The 24,813-nt window shown below is 30.6% G+C and overlaps 1 protein-coding gene across 1 annotated transcript; it reads left to right on the top strand.

The window, feature by feature from the left end:
- Positions 1-697: 697 nt before the first annotated feature.
- On the top strand, positions 698-10,646 carry LOC140434963 (uncharacterized). The gene has a single exon (XM_072523608.1). The coding sequence runs from the start codon at positions 778-780 to the stop codon at positions 1,429-1,431; it is 654 nt and encodes a 217-aa protein (XP_072379709.1). The 5' UTR covers positions 698-777; the 3' UTR covers positions 1,432-10,646.
- The last annotated feature ends 14,167 nt before the right edge of the window (positions 10,647-24,813 follow it).

The raw sequence follows: 24,813 nt of genomic DNA, 5'->3' as shown, positions 1-24,813 counted from the left end.
GTATTCAATACCCAGCACAGAACTTCTCGAGGAACTATATCATATGTTTTCTCAAGACAAATAAATGGCCATATGAACATTGTTTCAGTATTCCAATATTTTGCCATTAATTTGCTTTATAACTTCAGATAACTTAATATTCATCCAATTAATATATGTGCTTCAATGGTTTATCGTTTAAAATGTGGCTTTCAATAATAATTTCATCATAAAACGTGTTTTTTTCTAATACGAACTATAAACTAGCCAATTTTAATGGAACGCTGGCGATATTTGTCAAATTTATATATATTTCGACGTTTGGTTTTAATCTATTTCAATTTGTACTATTTTTCAATACATACATTATGTTAAATGTGGTTATATAATATGGCTTTATTATATTTTGAATGAAACTAATTTTTTGAGTTGAAGTTTAATTTAACAAAAACAAAATACATGGTAATGTTGTGATAAATTAAATATCCGTAACTAAAGAAGCTTTATGACATTATTTATTTATTTTTAAAATAATTATATCTTGGAAAGTTTAGAAAGTATTTATAAGAAATTTCCAAAGATCGATCAATTTAAATGCCATTTGGTTTCCAATCGCCTTCATCGTAAGTGATAAATTGCAATGGGAAACGTACGTGACAAAATAACTTATAGTTCCACCTCTAAGGAGTGTCGCGGACATCGATTTCCTACCCCCTCCATAGTCCTGGGCGCTACGCTAGAGTGTAGAGAACGGGAAAGTCAGTTAGTTGAGGACCGACGTTCGGTCAGTGAAGTGCGATGGCCACATGTTATCCAGCGTATGAATTGTCCTCTCCTCAGAGGACAGTGCAAGTGCCTATACAGAAAGACTACACGAAACCCCTTCATGTGGACTGCAGTGTAGAATACGAATTACCGAATACTGCGAAACCGCCGCAGGGAGTTCGAAATGAGCCCCTTTTGATGATCCATCCTTGTTACTTCAGGAAGATCGAGAGCCAAAGAAGGAGTCCCTTTATCAATAATCTGCCTCCTTCGAGACCACCTACCACGACCACTACTACTGCCGTCAAGAGGAGAATGTCCAGGGGCCAACAACTTCCTCAGCAAGTGCCACAACAAGCTGCTCAGTATCCTGTTCAGTATTCCACGACATCAGACAGACAAATATGGGAATTAATGCCACCTTTAGTGCCAATTACTTCGGCCGCTCAGCCTTACTGCAAACGAGAACGACTTATGTCAGCCTGTGGACAAACGTACACAACGGCTAGTGATTCCGGTCATTGGCCAGATCCTGAACATTCTCCAGATCGCCCCGAAGAAAAACACATTCTATCGGGAAAATATAGGCAGTATTTGAGGGCCCATAGACTTCATCCATACGTTAGTTCGGCGATTCCCTTGGGAACGACGTTTCCCCAAATTCAGCAAGTTTGCTATAATGTCTGATCACTGTGATATGTTAATTCCGATTCGGACTGGTCGAATGCGGAACCATTTGCCTCATCTGTGGTTTCCATAATCTTTCTTGTGATAATAGTGTGTAATTATGTGACGACGAAGGGCACTAATGGCGCGTGCGCTTTTGTCCGGGCGTGGTAGTGATCCTGATAAATCAGCTGTGTCTGTGCATTTTAGCCTCCGTCTCCTTCAGGATTTTTAGTTTTTCTTTGGGATATCATCCACATGTGACTTGGAGTTGGTTTGTTTATTTTATGGTATAATGTTTTTGCTATAAATACTTTCGTGAACACTACATACCAATCTAATCTAAAAGACAAATCTATTTTTTTGTGCTAGCAATATTTTCTAAAATTTCTCTATACAGTGAAAATATTTTGAATATTCAAAGCAAAAAATATGCTGGAACATTATATTGTATGTACTATATCAAGGATGTTCAAGTAAATCATTTTCAATAAAGTTTTAAATCCTCACCAAAACATTAAATATTGCTGCCACAATAAAATAACTTTAAATTACACTTAACCGATCTTGCAATAGTTGACAATCATATCACATTTAAGTATCAGTTTCATAATTTAACTAATAATCTACCAAACATTTCTTTTTTGTTTCAGTATATTACTTAATAGATTTTGTTTAGTTTCTATCAATCTAGACCATACAGATTCTATAGGTCACTACGGTTTTATCTATTTCAAAATTTATTCATATTTTTTATCAGTTACAAAACTAGAATCTAAACCATATCTAACTCAATTTACTAGACAAAACATTAATAGAACTTGACAAATAATGTGACCAATCATTTTGGAAGAAATTATATGATCATTGTTGAAAATTGCTTAATGACATGGTATTGATTACTATTTCCACACTGAATTTGTCAACTTTTGCAAGGTACTGGTAATTTTACACCTATAAACCAATCATATTTAGCTCTGAAATTACCGATACTTTAAAATTTACTATAAACGATGAAAAAGAGAACTGTAGATTTTAAATTTGTAACTTCAAGTATAAATTGTGAATAATCACTTCCAAATTTACGGGGGGTTGACTAAACGTGTTTTAAGTCGTGGCAGGTTTTTTTCTCCAGAGTTATTACTAACATAAAACATTAATCGTGTTATTTACGATGTAATTATAGCTGAAAAGGAAATATGAAACAGTTTATTTTGTTGACCTAGAAAACTGGCCATAAATTGCTACTTTGTTGCCGTCGGTCGGCGACGGGAAACAGTTTCGAAATTAGAAAATTACCCAATAAATGAAGATATATATTCGATAAAAACGACATGTGGGGTACCAGCATGACCAATTATGTTGGTACCTCATTATGTTGCATTACTTGGAAGAACTTAATTACAGTATAGTGAATATGCACACTTTTGAATTTTTTATCGTCTATTACTTTTTCCATTACTCTATTTTTCTAGTTATTTATTGAAAAATGAGTATTTTGTTTATGTGTTGTTATAAGTAAAGTCTTGCAATGGGTATATATATAGTTCATTTGATATTTATCGATCTTCTATTTTATAACGTTTGCTTATCTCTTCCGGTATATATATGTATTTCCAATTCGTTATTACTTTTTAATATTAATATTATTATATTGATTGTAACTTTTGGATATTGTTGGTTTTAATACGGTTTTGTATTAATGATGTAGTAGGTCATGTTCACAATCATACTTTTCTGTTATATTTCTATACTTATCAAGTTTTTGCGATCGTATGCTCTGTAAAAGCTAAGCCGAGATGTGGTTTATCGGGTCAAGAAGATTATAAACTTTAACAATTCTCAAACATCTGTTCTTTTATCATCGCGCATCGACCAAATACCCATATGTTTGTTTTAAGTTCTTGTTTGTGAGATTTACGATTTGTGCTTATTCTTTTCTAATTTCTCAAGTTTAATTTTTTGAATTGTTTTCCTAAGGGTCTATAACCAATAAATTCGAACAAATACTAATCAGTCATTTAACTTCCGTAATAGTTCCGTTTCTTGCAGTATATTTTATTTTATGTACCATCTAACGTCTCAATTATTTTTGATGATTTTTATTACCTCGTCTTGGACGATTTAAGTTTAATCACATTATTTTTGGCCTTAATAACTTGTGGTACGCGCTAGTTACACTTAAATTTTTCTTATACATCGTGAATTCAAATTAGAAAGTGCTTATTACATATTTTCTATATCCAACTTTAATTTTTATCCAAATAGTTATTATTTCTAATAAGAAATAATCACAATTAGAATTCAGAATCATATCCAAGTAGTTGTTCGTGCAGTAGTCAGATAAATCTACCTTTTTGTCTTTGCAATGCTCACATTGCTCACCATCCTGAGGAATTATATCCATTTTGGTTAAGCTTATTTTGTATTTATGATTCTCTGTCCACCATTGGGGTATGCGACAGGAATTGTCTCGTGTGCAATAGGAATTAGGTTATTTTTCTTGTTCATTATCACAGTTTATTTCACTTGTCTAATCAACAGAGAAGTAATTTGATATTTTTAATCGGAACTAATATAAATGTAGTTTTTGTCCTTGTTGAGATTTTCACATTGTGTTGTTTGTTTTCATTGTTATAATATCCAGTCTTTAGTTTTGAATTCTTGATGGCGTGATCGTCATTTTAGTAAATATTTGTAAGTTTATAAATATTAATTTATTTTAATTTAATGTTCGTCATATGTTTTTCTTTTGTGTTATGGAGATTATTGTTAATCATGATTCACGTTTTCCCATTTAAATTGTTTGTGTTAAATACTTTCCGTTTCACCCACCATATCAATTTAAGTATGTCGTTTTCATAGAAATGAATATATGTTTATTATTTTTTTATAATTAAAAAACGAGAACTAGTTAATTTCTAGAAAATTCCAAGATTCAGAATAAATTTCAATATATTGATCTTTCTCAGCAGTGGTATCTAGTCATATCTCAGTTGTTATGGGTACCGCCAAGCCGAAAATTTTTAAAGAAAAGATGTATAAAAAGCCAATTGGCTTCAGTACGAACGATCAATTATATCAACAAACGGCCTCCGAAAAGCTTTCTCGGTAAAAGCATAGCATGTTTTCTAAACTACAGTTACATTGGCTGCAATAACTGTGTTAGGAAAATCTAGCATTCATACTGGTATTTTGTACTTTGTAGTCATTTTATTTTTCTGTTACTAAAATTTAACGTGTCTTCCTTAAAAAAACCACCGTTTTACAATATTTAAAATTTTCGAACAATAGCCGTGTCTTTTAAATTGTTTTATCCCGTCTTTTTTCCTTTTAGTCTGTCCCGACTATTCGTTTTTTTCGACTGAGATTAATGTTTTTGCTTATAACAGATGCTCCAAAAGTATCGATTATACACATTTTGAACACTTATTATTTTTTAAACTTAACTTGCAAATATCTAAAATGTAGAAATGTTAGCGATAAGAAAGAGATATTTCTAGTAATTGAATCTTCGATTGGTAATTTCCTCTAAAATTTCACGTTTCACAAAATCCCTATCGAAAATTGTTGGTGTTTTTCATTACAGTTCAGCACGTTTGCGATATTATTTAAACATTCATGATACAATAGTTTTTATAGATTTTCCTTTTGCGTGATGTTTGTGAATGGTATCATGTCGATAAGACTAATGTTTGTTCGAGTATATGAGGTCATAGATACTAATTATTACGCACAAAACTCTTATCTATAAGTAATAAACGTAAGGGAAGGATGTTTTTGGCGTTCTTGTATCCTAATTTTGTAAATTTTATTTAATAGTAGCTTATGATTGTTCTATTTTCTTGTCGTTCAATATGTTAACTAATGACGAATCGAGACAAACAAGCCCTTGTGGTATTTTGTAAACGTTTTCTTTCGTTCCATTTTCTTTAATCATACACGGTAAATACATAAATATAGGATGTGGAGAAAGGTCCAATAACAAATTTCGACAGCCCATTCTGTTTTTTTTTACATTCTCCTTTTCTATTCAGTGTCCATGTCTCTTAAATGTAATCACATGCTATTTCAATTTGTTTGCAAAATAATTGCAATTGAGAGTTTAGCCATTGATGAATCCAAATTTACAGAGAAACCTGTCTCAAACTCTTATGAACGAATTTTTGGACACGACAGAATTTCACTTTAGCCAAATTAGATTTCGTACTTAACACATAGGATTTCGTGTTAGCTAGAGTCCTGGTTACTCCGGTTTTTCTCTGAGTCATGACATTAATTACCAATACGTCCATGCATGTGTGCATTTAAAAACTGTTGCGAAGTTTACCTTTTCTAATTTTGGTATCGTAGTCTTGTAATTTAACTTTCATTTATAGTTTTTGAGGTATATTTACCTTCATTTATTATAGTCATGCAACTTGGACGGAATATATTATCGATTTGAGTAATTTTAGATAAAAAACAAATCTATTTATGTTTCAAGGATTTGGAAAGTATGCTCTTATGCGGGGAATTGACTTGAATCATCTCCAAATACGTCAGAAATTTCTTAAAAACATCTATTATGAAAATAATATGTGTTCTCGAAGAAAGTGAAAGATAATTTCATTATACTTAAGTATTAATAATTATTATTTGAAATTCCAGATATTGAAATAAACAATTCTTTATCAAAAACATTTTTTACAGTAATCGTTAACGTACAATTAAAGAATTTTTGATCATTTATGCGTAATTAAATAATAATTAAGTATGTACAATTTAAATACATGCTTTGGATAATTATTTGTAATAGAGGGATTTTACTACACAATTTTGTTCTCTCGTATTTTGTTAACTTTTTTATGCATTTTTTTGCAATATAATTTTTCTGTTGGACCAAGTCTCTTTTAAGTAGTCAACCAAGATGTTGTTTCTCTCGCAGGTTTCTATTTATCTTCCTCCTTTTCTTTATTCCCAATTACCTAATCGTTTTCTTTAGTTAAAAATCTAATTATTCTTAGGGAAACGTGGATTTAGAAGGTTGCGTTTTGGCAAATGTATTTAAATGCAATCGTACATAGTAATCGATGTATATAGGAGGTTATTTGAAATATTTCTTTCTGGCGTTTACGATCGCAATTTATATCGTTTCGTTAGTTGGAGACGATGCTTCAGGAAGAATTAATTCGAGTCGACTAACTTTTTTGTTGTATTCTATACGAATTTTTCCATTTTACCCATTTTCTTGATTGAGTGTGATTATTAAGAATTGAAATGTCAGAAGATTATTTTACTTTGGTTTGGTACTATTGTTTCCGTCGCTTAAAAAGCAATGTTTCTTTTAAATGTGTACTTTCAATCACCTGCGATCTAAACGTAAGCTATTTTATAATGGTATATATTGTTTTCGGGGTCTATAGACTGTGGTATGGGGAACTATTTCTTCCCAATGTTTCGTCTGCGACAGTAGCAGACATTATTAAAGGCGATATTAGCGAAATCGCCATAGTAGCAGACGAAATATCGGGAAGAAATAATTCGATACTTCGGCGTTATAAATCCTTTTTATATCTACCATTACAAACACTAATTGATAAGGTATTTTTTTTATTATTTTGTTTTCTGCATTCGTTATTCACAGTTCATTTGAATAATTAATGGTTTCTCTGTATTTTAAATGCACATAAAACTTAACATTTTCCACATTTCGGTTAAATAGCTCTGACGTTTATATTCGAATTACGCAAGGGGAATTTTTCATGCGCTTAATTAAAATATTTTTTCCGTTACTTAAATCGTATATGTATTAAAAAATATCTCAAGGCAAAAAATTTGTATGATACGCAGTATGAAATAACGTTTATTAGTTACGGAAGATTGTTTTGCTTTTGCAGCTGCCGTTTCTCCGTGGATTCAGAAATGATTATACTTCTATAACTTTATTAGTTCCGCTTTTGAGTGGTTTCACTGCTTATGAGACTACTTCTCTTAAAATATTCCTATATGTTACGTAAGGCATATTATTTTTCACGGTAGTTATCTAGCACTTAAGTATCTGAATTCAATATAGCACGATACTTCAGCTTATCAAAACACCTGTAAATCATGTTTCTAATAATTCATTCATTTGCATGAAACTTTCCGTGGTAAACATCTTATTTTAAATTGGTTACCGTTTATATTCTACGAACATAAATGATTAAAGAAATACAATGTTGCTCCTATTTAATAATATTTAACGCATTCTGAAGAAATCTAAGTGGAATCTTACAAATCAACTTAAACATTTTTAACTTTACGAAAACGATTTATAATTACAAAGTCTTAATGCTTGCCATCGCTTTATCTGCATTTTATCAACAGCGTTGCTGCCTGTTTTTAAAACTTTTTACTTATTTTGTTGTTTCTCTATTCAAACTTGACATATCATCGATATTTTCGTCTTCTTTTTATTTTAAAACATTGACTTTGTTTTTTCTTAAGTTGTAGCTTAAGTTTGGATTCCCATGCCCAACTTTAATACCAGGGATCTTTATAAGTCTATAATCCCCCATTCTATCAACGTGGTCTCTCCATGCTCTTTTCCTGACTCTATATCAACGTTTTGGATTTTACATAGTGTCCTGATATCGCTGCTCCTCACTCTATTTTTAAGTAATTTGTCGGTAATTGATCTTAGGATCTTCATTTCTGTCGTTCTTAGTAGTTAGCTTAGTATTGGTTGATTCTGCTCCTGTTTCTGTTGCGTAGGTCATAATATGTCTTCCACAGGTTTTGTAAATTATGTTTTGCTTTCGATGCTCTTAAATTTGTGTCTACATCCCGGAAAAATGTTAATACCCTAGCAGCTGTTATCGCATATCATAATATTAGTGGTTAAATAATTGCAGTACATAAATTGCTCCACACCTATATTATAAATTGCTGATTTACATCTTCTAAGCCTAAGCTCTCTTGATATTGTCATAGGCAGCATTTACTGCACAGATATAATCATATTTAATTCTCTAAACTAGAACTAAAAAGGAATCGAAATTTTGCACTTCTTTTTTACCAAGTTCTTTATAGGTATGTCAGTTTCTTTACACCATTTTTCTTCGCTGGAATGAGAATCTCTATTATATATGCTCCATCTAGAAATATTAGAATTGTACCAAAATATTTTCCAAGCTATTTAATATGCAAGAAAACACAGGTATTTTTAATTCTAATGATATAAATACCAGATATAAGATACTAAGTATTATACTTAAATATTTCTTCAAGTAGTTAAATACACATTGTTGTGTAAGAGAAAGTTAGATCCTATTCTTGGATATACCTCATTATGAACAATAAATGTATTTAATTTTTGAGCCCATTCAACCGTTCTTCAAATGATTAATTCTATGAAATTTGGGGTTTTGCTGTTGCATACATGAATAGATTTCCAATCACAAAAAGGTTTTATGATTTCTAAAAATACCTTCTAATACACTATCTTTAAGCAATCAGTTTATTGTGCGTTTATTGTTGGACTAAAGTCATTGTCATTGTTTAGTTATTGTATTGTCCTCAAAAAGTAATTTTTTTCTCTGAAAAGAATTCTAGAAAGTATTCACATTTACTATTTTGTAATAATTTAACATATTTTCAGTGTTAAATGGCATTTTCCTTACTTTATTTGACATGATAATTCGTTGTTTCCTTTCTTCCTTAATGAAGCCGTGAAGAGAATTTTTTATTTTAAATGTTTAGCACTTATGCTGAAATTGTTTGAAAATCTAATATATTTCTTGTTAATAGCATGACATAACCAAAGGAGCGGTTTTATGTTCTATTTGTTCTGCAAAGGCGAGATTTAAAGCTTTTTGTGTAATATTTTATCTATTATATATGGCTTCCTGTAACCATTATTTATTGCTATTTGTTTTATAATGGAGAATTTTTTTGTGAACTAATTTTTCGACATTGCGATTTCTCAGTTTGAAAGATTACGGTAATTTATTTCATATTGTCGTAGCTAAAATAGACGTTTAATTTTTTCAGTTAGCTTAGTTGTCAGAATAAGAAGAAAAATTATGGAATGCGGCTGCCGACGACTTACGTTTCTAATTTAAAGCTCTTTTTACTGATCCTAGTTTCTATTTCACTATCAAATTGAAGAAAATATGCTAATGGTATTTTCATTTATTTGGTTATGCATTTTATTAATCCATATCTTTTCTCCATTGTTTTGTTACATCATTATCAGTGGTATTACCTCAGATCTAATATTTGCTGTTCTATACTGTTGTGTGTTAGGGTCTTCCAGTGGTGTTCTTATCTTTCCAGCATTTTGCCTCATCCCGTCTATCCGACAGAGCTTTGCTCAATACCGTTTTCTCGTAAGCACTGGTTGCGTATTTGTTATTATTTTTATTATCTTTCATTCCAGTACCGGGCTACTTGTAGACGTATTTGTTTCATCAGGTTTACTTAGTGTGTAGATGGCATACACGTTGTTTTATTGTGCCTTATAAGTCCCATTTCTACTGTCAGTGGTCTGTTCAAACTTACGTGGTTCTTGGTCGGTTCTTGTCATGATATCCACTAGATCAGCATAATGCTAAAGTCGAGACTGATTGATTTATTTATTTCATATAGTTTGTTATTCAATCGCCATCGTTTCATTCTTAAATTAATATAACACTTAATATAACACTATAATAACACTTTGAACCTAGTCGTTTTTCTTACTGTATAACAAATAATTCTTTATACCTCTAGTGCAGTTTGAGACTATAGCTTGGTACTATTTCTTGGGCCTACGGTATAAAAGGTAACGGACGCAATGCCACGGTATATACACGGTTATACCCAAGGAACTCATTTTATTCATACTGAGTCGACCTGGAGCCTTTACGTATTTTAAAAATATCTAGATGTTTACGCTGGTGCCAGGAATCGATGCTAGGCGTTTTGTGTGATAATCATACATCCTACTGCGTTTATGAAAGCGTGTGTACTTTTTGTCGATGATTTTGTTCGTACACAGTGTGTAATCATTGGCAAAAACATCGAATTAACATCTTATCATAAAACATTGGGGAGACTTTTTTTTGTTTCCTACCTAGTACACTCGTTTTGTTGAAGATACCTATATCTAATATTTTTTTATATTCTGCTGACTGCCTGTTTTTATTTGACGATTTGACTTACTATTATTGTTCTGAAGCTATTTTCGTGTGGCATTTTAAATTAATTACTATTTAAATGGGAATAAGCCACAATTAAAGGTTAAAATACGTTTATTAACGTTTCAATTTCCACTTCGTAAATCGTTCTTTCGATTTCCGAAGTGGAAATTGAAACGTCAATAAACGTATTTTAACCTTTAATTGTGGCTTATTCCCATTTAAATAGTAATTGGCTTACTATGTTTCTCAACTACTGCTTTGTCTTTGAATGAGTTTTATTACAATTGATTATTAATTTCAGTCCTCTGATTGTCGAATTTCTTCTTGGTATTCGCATACGGACGATATTTCTACATTATCAGATAAAGTGGTTTAATTAGTGTCTTATAATTCTGTATATGAATTATTTTCTCTCCATTCTAGTGTTCTCACTGGAACGTTCAAGCAGTTTCCTACAATAACATGTCACATATATAACATATATTTTGTATTAGATGTAAGATCTATGCCAATTGCAAGCAGAAATAATCAGAACTACTGTCAAAAGTATAAAGTTTATGATATTCACTGAAAGATATCTTTTAAGTATCTGAGCAGTATATTCTTAAGTAAACATATAAAATTGATGGTAATTTTAAAACTAATTAGTATAATTTTTGGACCAGTTTTCTAGGAATGAGCAATGACCTACTAATGTATTTTTTCTTCTTTTCGGTTAACGTCCTTAAAAAACTTCACACGACTTTAAAAAAATTGAAAAGACTGTCGAAATTTTTTTATTTGTCTACTACATATTTTAGATTTTTAGAAATTTGATAATTGTATTGCAACTTCGAAAAGACAGACTTAAACAACTAAGACGAAAGCATGTTTACAAAGCAAATAAGGAATCTCACCCGTTAAAATGAGCATATATAGATCGGTAGAATTTTGAAAATTTCATGGCCAACTGTATTTTGCAATTTTTCTTATATAATGTGGTTTATACTATTTTTACAAGTATATATATATATATATATATATATATATATATATATATATATATATATACATGCATCCATATACATATACCTCGTGATCACCACCGACGTATAATAAAATAATAAATGTCTCTTGAAACATCAGTGGAATAACTAGTAGCAACATTTCAAATAGTGATAAATTATGGTTAACTCTGTGGGGCAAAAATAGCTACTCCATGTAGGCGTGTAGACAACTACCTAATGTCAAAATTCCTCTCAGTCAGTAGCTTAATTATCGTCTTTCTTTTTTAAAGTTGTTTAATTTAAACATTCCATTTTAAAGAAAGTATTACTTAACTATTTTAAAAATGTGTCGGAAAATAATTTGTATATGTACCTACTTAATTATTTTTTGAAGCTCAATTGAAATGAAATTAAATTGATAATAAGTAAAGAAACAGCTCACATGTGATGGTCAATAGATCTTAACTATTGACAAGTTTGAATTCTTTAGATCTAATTATAACTGATTGTTAAGACTAGAGTTTCCCAATGTTTTAGACAATTTAGACTGATCAAGTTTCTTTTTGTAGAAGTTTTATAAGTAGTCTTATAATAACATACCCAGATTTTATAATTAGCGAACTAACGGTTTTACGGAACTAGTACAGTATACTCATCACTGAATCAGATCCAAAATTTGTCAGGCAAATATGCTTTCAAAGCTTTTTTAACCTTCGTTAACTGTTCACTTAAATTATTTTTACACGAGCTGTTCTCGGAAACTGCAACACATTTGCTCTTAAAACTCCATTTTAAGAGAGGAAATAATTTGTAATTATTTCGTATTGTTTGCCAATGAGGACATTTTGTATTTAACATTGTAAGAATCTGGTGATCGGCCAGATAAACCAATTTCATTCGCCATTTCTCATTGTGCAAAAGTTCAATATGGTTCACGGATATACATAGAAGTGGTTTTACTGCCAGAAACCTTAAGCTCGTCAAGTGGTTCAAGTAACCCTGCTGAAACTTTTGCTCTGTAAAGCCAATTCACTTCAGTGTGCAGAAGGTGTGATTGTAATGACTTTCTATGTCTTCACACGCATTAATTAGTGTGGACGAGCCTTGACAAAATTGGCAATTTATATGGCCCGAGTTAAAACTTTCTTTAAAGAAGCGTGGAGATGCAAAACACGATTGCTTTTACTGATTTTAGAGTTCTGTTAAAAAAGTAGGCAACTTTGTAACTAGATCTTAAATTAAAAGTGAAAAATATTGGTAAGATAAAGATTATTGCGAGACTGACAATGAATCCAGAACTATTTTCACAACAGTTTTCTGTTCCAATTATTGTTAAATGGTGGAAATATGTATCAACAGGAATAATAAGAGAATTCAACATTTTTAGGACAAAGACACAAAAAGAGTTAAAGAAAATACAAGATACTCTTTTAATTATTTTTCAATAGTTGTACTTATATCATAATACTTTGCATGTTTCATGAATTTGAAAAGTTACTCCATGTTGTATATTGAAAGGTATTCCAAACACATTTTTTGTGGTCTCAACCATAAAATAAAATAGTTAAGAGAAAAACAAACAATAGTTTACTGCTAGTGGTTAGTAAGTCTATGGGTGGTCTGCCATGGTATGTACATAAAGGCCTTTTATGTTTATCTGACACAATGGTGGTTGATACTTTGTAAAGTACCCAGTAGAAAGTTTCTCTTAATTTCGAGGTACCTTTTTGAAGAATGCGTTTCGAATGTATTTGAATAGTTATAAATTACAAATAGTAGAAACCACATGAACAACTGTTATTGCAAAATATAGTGGGACATTTGAAGACTAAGTTTTTGTTTAGTTTGAATAACTTAAAGGCATATAAGGATATTCTAAATGAGTCGTTTAGTTGCAAAACACATTTGCAATATGTTTTTGTTAGAACTCACACATGTCTACATAGACATGAATTATTTGGCAACCATTGCAAGACAGATTTACTCTCTGTATGTTATATATGGACAAAAACATTTGTAAATGTGAATATTTGGTTTTTGTAAACAAAAATCCAAGAAGATTAGCTCAGTTAAAAATTTGCAAGTTTTTGATCGTTTTGGTAGATTTTTCATTAATTTTTTGAATTACACGTATTAGATTATTTGTTATTCAAATTTACTTAAAATTAATGTTTTGTTATGAAACTTTGACCATTAATCACAATAACCAATTTAAAAAGTGTTCATTAGTATGACAGCTGAATCTGAAAAATAATCTTCTAATAGAAATGATTAAATATTTATTTAAGTATTAAATATTTAATGGTTTTAGCAATTCATTCCTTCAGTGCCCCCAGAAAATAGATACAGTCAATAGTTTTTTTTAATATTTTATTAATAAATTCAAATCTTCAAGGTTGTAATTGATTAACTAAATATATTAAACGATATTATTTATTTCTGGTTGATACATTTGAAGGGGATTTTCTTCTTTATTCTGTATAATACTTTTTTTCCTTTCATTTCTCAAATATCTGCTGATCTGTTTCTTTAGCACCTTGCACAATGACCTTCTTTTATTAATTAAGATAATGTCCGGTTATTTCGTGGTTCTTTCACGTTTTCTTAGGATATTATTTTTGTACGTCTTCATTCCACCACTAGGTTTCACAATTATTGATGTCCTTTTTGTTTGCTATGTATTACCCACACCCCAATCCCGTTTTGGTATTGTCTAATAACAATACAGTGTACAATTTAATTTGTTGGATGATTTCTTGAAATTATGTTTTCTATTTTGCTGTCAAATTCAAGATAGTTATACTTTATTCCGTTATTTTTATCAATTTTCTGAATTATTTTTCAACTATGTTCCGGAGGGCACGTAAAGCCGTCGATCTCGATTACGTACTTAGTCGTTAACACAATACAATAATGGCTGTAATACGACCATAACAACAAACCGCTTTAAAAAACTGCCTAAAATACTAAAATAGTTAACTACTTTACTATAGCACTATAGAACCTCTTTTTGCAAACTCATTCTTGAAATTACTGTTGGCGATTATTTTTCCCTTATACATATTTCCATTTATAAATATCTAAATCCATTAATTGTTGTCAAATTTACTTTAAAATACCAAGTGACATAGTAGTTCATTTGTTTTTAATCGGTAGATCACTTTTGTTTCAGTCTTTGGGTACCTAAATGACTTTTGAACAAATTTTTCTGTGTACCTCTTTGTTACATTGTTAAAATGTTGTTATCTGTCTAGGATATGAATTCGTCCTTGATGTTAAAATTCAAAAAAATTAAACATTACAGCATTGTCATACAATGAATCACTTCATGGTTGCAACAACGTAATTGCAAAAAGCATCAATAAAATTAACGACAAAAATTTTTGGTGTATATATGAGCTATTCTTCTGGAATGTTATTTTGATTGCAATTCTCTCTACATACTATCAAATACTGAGTGTTCAAGAAACCCTAGGTCTAAGTGATTATCTTTCCTTGTCCCTATCAGTCAGCTGTTTGTGTCGACAATTAGTGAAAAAGCTTACGAATATATCCTATGTCTTTCATCATAAATTAGGCTAGGTATAAAATAAATAAAAATACACCAAAAAACACCACCTTTCGGCAGAATATTTACGGGTTTATTAAATATAGTTCATTAGACAATACATGTTGGCGTTGTATTTCTGTGCATTAAAAAGGATCTTGTAGGAAACACTATTTTTTTGATAGAGCTCAGTATATATTACGACTGATATTTTTTTTTAAATTTAAATTAGACGTTTTAGTTGAATTTGTTCTGCAACAATATATAAAATAACTTCAATATAACTTAAAAATTACACATAAAACTCTGTTTTCTTAGTTAGAACATGTTCTATCTTGATTTAGAATTATTTTAAGTTTGTGATATGCAGAAAACATTTTACTTTATTTAATGTTAAACTTCAAATGGAATTCAAATTTTGATTTTATTAAAGTTCCATAGTTCAATATTACATAAAATGATCAACTATTAGTACTAAAAAAAACATATTGCATCATTTTTAAACGTTGCGACGTTGTCCGATGTCTAATTTCTGTCTCATTCAATCTAATGACTCACTCTAAGGTCTCTTGGCCTCATTGCCTAAGTTATTCCTTCTCTATGATTTTTGAAGTCTTTTTCTTGACATCTGTCATTACTGAGTTTCAACTCATTTTCGTCGTCTTTCTTATTGCTGCGAATTCCCTTATAGAATTCTATTTCGACTGCCTTCAGCTTTCTTTTGCTATTCTCCGTTATTCTTTTTTAAGTTTCTGCTCTATATAACATACTATTTTAATAAGAGTTCCATATTTTATATATATCTTTTTATTTCTTGATCATCTCTTCCTGTCGACTCAAAAACCACTGTAAGGTACCTGTATTGGTCACAGGTCATAATTATGTCATTATCTTCTAATGAAATGTTCGTTATCTCGGTTCCTCTTAGCAGACACTTAGTTTTTGCTGCATTAATTTCCAACCCCCACTTTTTATATTCCTCTTGAAGTGTTCTTGCATTATGTTTCAGATCATCTTTATCATTGGCTATGATAATCTGGTCATTAGCAAACGGCAAGGTATATAAACACCCAGCATTTACGTTTCCATTGTTTCAATGGTTTTGTAACATATATCTTAAACAAGGTTAGCGAAATACAGCATCCTTGATAATCTATTTCCATTTTTAATTTGTAATATCGTTTCTTTATATAAATTTCGTAATGCTTTGACTAGAGTGAAGGTAATATTGGTTTCTAGTAATACCTGCCAGAGCTTGTTTATAAGCGCTGTATCATAAGCCTTCTGTAAAAGGGCGCTCATAACTAGGTGCATATCCTCGCTCAGACCGTAGGATCGTACCATATTATCGATTGCCAGGTAAAATAAATGCATTATTTTAAATGCGAGCGTTCACTGTCGGTGCTATGATCTAGGCGCGGATACGATGCGATGGTATCCGTTATGAACGTACCCTTAGTCAATAAACATAAAACATTATTATTCTTAAATTCTTTTTTACAAATTTCTATTGGACTTTAGAAATCTTTGAAGATCTAGCACCCTAACGTGATTAAAAGTTTATACTATGTATATATGTTGATATTTTTAGTCTCGAAAAATGTTATAAGCCTGTTAGAGATGAATTGATCTAAAAGTTGTTGCAGAACAAATATAATTAAGTTCTCGTTTTAAAATTATGCCCCACTATATAGATCATCTTTTTAATTTTAAATATGGTAGGTGTCTTTTGTTACCCACTTTTTTATTTAAAGCATTCCAGTATTTGAACATTTTATTTCAGTAAACAAGTAGTGTTCACTGTAATTATATTTATTTTACAATATAGAGCGCTGCATTGATGGTATAAAAGTTTCTAATGACATAATATATAGTGAGTTGCGATTTAAATGTTGTTTTAACTAAATATAATATTTTTTCTTACATCAACAAATAAACCTACTCAATGCGACATTTCACGAAATCCTCATAGGGACAAAAAGATTCCAAATGGAATTGTTGCATCTAAATATCTAAATATTATTAGAATGTTTACAGTCGTGGGAATTACTTTTTGTATAAACAATGCAGCACTCTTCTCTGTAATAGGAACAAGTGTCAAACTTAGGAATATAGTCTCAATGAAAAAGAAATAACCAATGTAACTGTTTAAATCTGAGAAAAACTTAACGGCTCAATAGGATGGAACTTCAGGGTATTATATATCGAAAAGAACTGAAGAATCGTAGTACTTTTATAAAGAAAGTTCTATAATTTATTTTTATATAATCGGACTCGTATCAACCTCTCCCGGATTTCAACACGTTTTGAGCCTTTAAGTTTTTAATGCACGTATAGTAGCAGGATTTTTTTGAATAATGCTGTACACGATCAGGACGTTATAGTTTTGCATTATTTGCGCTACATATTTATTTATTTATTCTTCACGTATATATTGGAAATAGTTATAAATCTTAAGTGAAATAATTTATTCTGGATCATTCGGCAACTTGTTCAGATTCTTAATAATCTGCAAAACTATTTCGTTCTGAGCACTGTGCATTATGTGGCTACCTTTTCCTACACCAAAGAAATATCTACTATTGTATAATAAAATTAAAATATTAGTTGGGGTATTATATCACTCCAATTGATGTGAATATGTAAAAAATATTGCTATATATATTGTACAGCTAGTCATAGTCAAAATACGCTTATAAAATATAAATAAAATGTGTTACTGTTTTTATAGAACTAACATTTGTTTTATTTCAACCATTTTCCTATAAATTATATATGCAATCTTACCTATTATCACATCGATGGAAAAAATCAAGAGCATGATCTTCGCCAACCATCCTTTGCTATATAAAATAGTGGTTAATGACAAAAGCATTAAACAATATTGCTGCAAAACTATTTTATTGTGGCATATTTTACATTGCTCCATCCATAATAATTGTCTCCATCATTAGAGGTTAGCGGTTATGGTTGTTAAAGGGCATAACGGCTTCTTTATTTTACATTTCCTTAATTTTCTGTCAATTATTCTCGTTTCCCGTTTTTAAATAATTTATGTTAATATAATGATGCTTTATTTTTGTTTATTGTTTTGTTTTTATCCTAAAAATCAAAATAATTGGCGTTCAACTTCTAACTTTTAATTTCTGATTTGTCTGCTAACTTTTCGATACCCTTGGTATCTCGATATCTCAATATCAATATATCCGATCTGTATTATTTATCTTATTAATATCCATACTACTTGGGAACTACTAATGTTTAAATACTTCGTTCTGAAAATAACAGACCCTTTTTCCCGTTGCTAAACATCACCCCAGGAACACATTCTTTTAGATCTACATGTTTTACCGAAACTAGTTCTCGTCCCTTAAGAGAAATTGGCTGGTAATTAGTCCACCACCAGGCTCCTCTACAAATCTATGGACTCGTTTTAATCCATCGCCAGGCTCCATTCCACTTCAATGGAATATAAAGCAATGTATATTAGAGCATTTATTATATTTTAAACTGCACCTACTGAGTAGTTAGAAAACGTTTAAAAAGTATAAAAATTAAATAGGGACAAGAGCTGTATACAAAATGAACACCTCTATTAATTTTGATATTAAAAGCATTTTATTAAAAAAAAATTCAATGAAACGTTCGGTGGAAAACGATGAAGCTCCACAGATTCAGTGGAAAGAAGGAGTGTCTTAGACGTTATTTTTTCAACTTTTCTAAAATTAAAGGCGTTTATAAGTTGTATTAAACATTTTAGAACATTAAGAATACATAGATTGTAACACTAATTTGATAATTTTATTTGTTTGTTGTCTTCTCTGCCCGCTTCTTATTTTCTTTGGCTGCCTTTTGCTTCCCTTTGGCTATTTTTATTTTATTTTGAAGTATTTTAACTGATTTCTTGTTTGCTACTTTTTTGATGATTTGATCTGATGTATTTTTGTATAGTAAATTTAATAAAAAAATCTTGATCCCTTTCCCCACAAAACTTTGTCATACATAATGAATAATAGAACGCTTATTTAATAAACTGATCAACTAATACCTGTATACAAATAATCTTGGTGACGAAACTTTAATTTGCCTACCATGTTGGGTGCCATTTGTAACAATATATAATTGCTTATAGGGGTTTGAAAGGGGGAATTGAACAATTACTGGGCTGGAGATACGGCAAGCAAATAAACTGAAACGTTTGCGAACGGCTACTCGTGTTTTGGTTGGAGAGCTAGGTCGTGGATAAGGATTTCTTTATTGAGGCTTCAACCACCTTTGGGCATTCAGCCATTTAATTTTGTTAGGATCTTCAGTAATTTTTTTTTGGTCTTCAGTCACCTTATACAGGACTTGCTGTAACATACAGAGATAAGTCTACCTATTTATTGAATAAAATGTTTGTTTAAATTTTTTTGTTATGCTTTGATTTTCTTTGCGATCGTTCTTGCTACCATTCTTTGTCTTAAAATTAGAATCACCGAACTACCTCTGAGAAGAGCTAGCCAGGGTAGGGATCTCTATGATTGTCTTTGTGTGGGTAAAGAGGAGATATTTTAGCTAAGGTTGACCTCGTCACGATTCTAAGTATCTTCTAAGACTATTTCAAAACGGTACAACCCACGTTGTTAGCACCTTACATGTTGACAACATTTCTGTATCTTCAGCTGTACACATAAGTTCTTAAAAGCCTAGTTCTGTCTAGTTTCTAATATTATGCAGCAATACATATTTGTATTTAAATATACCAAAATAATTGTAATTAAAATTTGTTTGGACTTCTAGTGCGGAACTCCTCAAATAAAACGTTAAAGCGGTAGATTCTGTTATATTACGTTTTGTTATGATATGTTTTCCTGTCAACTGGCTGTAAATGAGTTCTTGACAATCAAGACTTCGTTTGCGTCGATGTTGGAGGCATGTAAATAAGTATTGTAATATCAAAAATAAATATAAAATGTAATTTTTATTTCAATTAATTGTGGCTTAAATTATGTATAATATTTAACTTAGACATGCTATAAGAAAACAGTTCCAGAAACTCTTTATAACCGTACTTCTTGAAATAACGTCCTTAAAAGTTGTTATTGTAAATGGAATATGAAACTTCGTTATACAGATAACCAACATAACATACACCAACACCAACAGATACTTGAAATGTCATAAAATTATAACATCAATATTATATATCAGGGGATCATCAAATTATTATACAAGGTGATGATTCTTTGGGAATTCTAATAGACGTTTTAGAGAAACTATATTAACTATGTCTAATAATTTAATATGGGAGATTTTTAGATATAGATAAATATTTAGTCGCTTATCACTTCCGGTTTTGCCACAAGTTGACTAAAAATTCCTTATTTGAAATATAATGCCCTGTATATTATTACGCATTTCCATAAAACAGCTCTCGAGAATTCTTTCAATATAATTATGGTTAATGCTTATGCTATACCTTATATTAAGTGTTTTACAGATTGACCTCCCCAGAACACCCCAGGGCCGGACTGACTCAAAAAAGGCGCCAAAATTAAGTCTAAGCAGAAGGCGCCAGGGCCACATCCTAAGCTTTTTAAAGCAAACTTTTTGAAATCATAATGCATGTAAATTAATATTTTTTAAATTTAATAAATTTATTTAATACTAAATCCATATACTTTAATATTATACCAGGCGAGGAGTTTCTCACTGTCTGTTATACTGCGTTATTCTTTTTCCTACTCCCTGGATACTACAATAAATTAAAAAATGTGATTAATTTTTCAACTGCTCCAAGAATCTAAGAGTTCAAAAAATTATAGAAAAATCATCGTGATTGGTAGTCAATAGTCAACCCTTTCTTTTTTTAGATTTTATAGTGCGCTCCGAAGCTCCATAGAAAATCCTGTCGAAAGTCGGAGTTATTCTTGATCACATAACCTTATACACTAATTTTAACGTCACCAACCATCGCAACAACAGAACTAATAAATGAATTAAAATCTGGGCGTTTGTGTGTTTTATACTCTATTGCCAGAATAATTTAGGGTAATATAGACGTTTTTTATTAGGTACTTTGAAGAAATAAATTGCAGCTGTATCTGTTATACGCAGTTATTGTCGTAAGAAAAATTGCATACTTTTGACATAATTTCACCCAGACGAAATTTATGACATGGGAACTTAAGTATGCCGTACTTAGACGTAATAAAAACAGGTACAGCACTAACAAACATTTTAAGGGCTAGAAAAATGAAACGCTGCAAGATAATGGTGGAGGTGGTGGTGAAGGGCACGAGAGAGGTCTGCATGACAGCCAGACAGGCATAAACCCATCCAAGGTTACGATGCCAAAAGAAGAAGAAGAATAATTAAAAACTATTACATTTCTAAAGATTTGATGTATACGATTACTATACTAAGGAGAGCCATTACGTAAAACATATTGTTTTAGGGAGCTGAGAACTGAGATCTTGATATAGTTATTATGTATATCCAAAAAAAATACCCTTACAGCATAACTAATAAACCAAGTATAAAACTTATACTCAGAATAAATCAGGTATAGGCAAAATCACTAACAATAAACATGGAATAACTTAGATATAAGTTATACTTGGTATAAGAGTTTATTCCAAGATTATACCGACCCACACCCTTGTTTAAGTCTTAGTATAACCCTGGTATAACCTATTTTATGAATGTCTCAGTGACAAGAATATATTATTTTTTGTATTGTTTTGGAGTAGCTATATAATAAAAAAATGTGTTTAGGAGGTGTTGCGGCTTTCGAGGAAGTTGATAATTTAATTAACATGATGGAAAATACACGAAAAAGAAAAACTTTCAAAGAGAGAATAAATTCATTTTCAAAATACACTGGCCATTTTTGCAATTTTCTGCAACTTTTTTACAATTTTAAAATACTCAAACTCAACATATAAGATAACAAATAAAGAAAAAGATATATTTGGTGTCAGTTGTCAGTTTCAAAGAAAAATCAAAATTGACATATTTCACTCAATATGTCGTTGTTCTATGTATTTGTACAAAAGATTGCGACATTGCCAAACTATTATTTCGGAATAAAGTGGGAATACTTATAATTATAAATAACATATACCGAGTTTATTTGTAACAAAATATTTTAGTATTATATTTACCTTATACTTAGGATAACTATTCTAGATATAAATACGGAATAACCTTAGAATACGAGTGTTTTATTAGTAAGACAGTTAAAGTTTAAACTATGAATAATACATAATTATATAAAATTATTTTTAATAAACTAAAATATTAAATTAAAAAGTTAAATTGAATTCAATTCAATGTTTTATCTAAAATAATTAAAATAATAAAAAACTACAACAAAATGGATTACTGTAAATAACCTACCAGAGTTTTTTCAACCATAGAAGCTGAAGGTCGTGGTTAAAATAATTGCGTTGAGCAAATATAATAAAGCTATGTAGCAAAAAAAAAGATGTTAGTGAACCTCTGTCGGAAATATTAATTTGTAATGGAATTATGTTTAAATTTTCCGTGGTAATTACTATACTTTATTTGTTTGCAACGGACAGCTCGTTTCAAATAATGCATATCTTCACTAATCTGCAAACAGCAGTAAAGTGGTCAAACTGACATCTCTTCATTTTTTTCTGCGTCAGATTCATTGTCCGGCCCGATTGGAATGATTCTAGATTGTCAAAGCCTTTCATGCTATTATCAACAGTCCACAATCTTTCTTCCCCTTTTTTAAGTGGATTACGGCATTAGTCCAGTTATCTTTTGTTACGTTTTTATGGAATTTAATTAAGTTGTTTGACTATTGGATGTAGTTGACAATGATAAGGTGGTAAACGTAATACCGTTATTCCTTTTGTTTTTGTTTTGCCATTTCGTCAATGAAATATTTTTTATAGTACGATTTATGTTGCCTTACAATTCGTAAGAATTCCGATTTAAGCATTGCCTGGTCATACGGTATTGTTTTACGTTGAAGCCAGTCAATTATATCTACTTGTTTCCATGAGACCGTCGTTAACTTTTTCACTAATTTTGAGTGATAGCTGGAGTTATCGAAAATAACGACAGCATTATTTGGTATTAAATTCAATACCTGAGAAAAGTAATCCTCAAAAACATCGGAATTCTTTTTTTCGTGGTAATTTTTAGTGGATTTCGAAAGGAACTCAAGTAAACGATTCTCCACAAAACCATGTTCGCTACCAATGTGCGTGATTATTAATCTTCAACCCTTTCCTGCAGGAGTATTTAAACCAGTAGAATTTGCTTTTAAAAAGGCTTGTCGAGAACTTGTAATTTTAAAATAGAAAGATGGTATTCGATTTAATTTAGATGCAGGGTATCATCAGAGCGACATATGCAGTTGCTCTGATTAAATCTAATACATACCGTCTTTCTGTTTTAGTTCTTAACTTGGTTTTGAGTACTAGAAACTGATGTTCCGGCATGTGGAATGCAAATTACTGCTTTCCTTGTCGATTAATTTATCAATCTGTCTGCTTTGCAAATTTTAGAAAGCACAGTGGTAAAAATTTGAATTTAGTTTCGCCGAGTAGGAAATCTTATGATTTCTATTGTTGTTATAATTTTAGTTTAGCTAGGTTTCATTTAAATAGAAAATGCATCTTACTTCTAATCTAAATCTTTTTTATCGTTCTCAAATATTGCCTTCGCCGACAAACAATCTCTTTTGTATCGTTCAATATAGGATTTTTTCTTTGATTTTCATAGCAAAAACCGATTTCTTTAAGTAATTTCTATAACTTATCTCGGCCCGTAAGAAAGAGTATTATCTCTTATTGCCTTTAATATTGTATCCAGTGACTGAATCTTCTTATTTAAATATAACGAATGAATTCGGAAACTAATTGTCAAAACCAAATTCCGATTTCTGCTATAATCTGTGCCTTCTAAGAATTGCAAGGCAAAACAGACGTTGATAAAGATGTAATTAGAGACATGGGGAATCTAAAATTGCATTCCACAACATATCTCCTTAACTAAGCAAAAATCCTTAGCGAATTGGTCTCTAGTACTCGTAAAGAATATACCGAGATAAAAAGAAAGACAGTTAAGATTTGATTTCACGTACAGTGCGTCTGTATATCCGCTTATACGTATTTCATCCTAAAAGGAATCGACGGAGCGGCTATTTACAAACTCTATGAACGTGAAAAGAATCTTTCCTAAATCTAGTTGTTAAGTTTAGCAGCAACAAATTGAAACGGTGATGCCGTTTTAACGCATGGACTGAATTGCTAACTGATAATTCGGATGGTACCAAAATCGTCACAATTTTCCCTTACTTGGTCAGCAGGTAAGCAGGTAACTCAAAGATGATTTGTCAAAGTTATTAATAAAATATTATCCTCTAATGAGACAAAATATTCTATGATGTAATAGTATAGATATGGCTTTTAAATTCAAAGAGAGAAGTTGCTTTGTGAAAAAATTAAAGGGCGAAAAGAAAATACAGATACAACATACAAATTTCACAAAATTTGTGCTTTCTATTTTATTATTATTATTAGAGTTTTTACTTTCACGGGATCTTTTTTTAAAGTATATGCAACTAAACAAATTAATGCATAACTCGTAATTTATTAAAAAAACCTTATTGGTTTCAACTACATTTGCATTTTTAATAAGCTGCCAGTTGCAAATAAATAGACTTTAACAGGAGTATCGAAAACAAATTGTTTCTTTTCGACTA

The sequence above is a fragment of the Diabrotica undecimpunctata genome, chromosome 2 (assembly GCF_040954645.1).
Source record: "Diabrotica undecimpunctata isolate CICGRU chromosome 2, icDiaUnde3, whole genome shotgun sequence".
NCBI lineage: Eukaryota > Metazoa > Arthropoda > Insecta > Coleoptera > Chrysomelidae > Diabrotica > Diabrotica undecimpunctata.
Note: the sequence above shows the minus strand (reverse complement) of the source record. Positions and strands in the feature narration are given on the sequence as shown.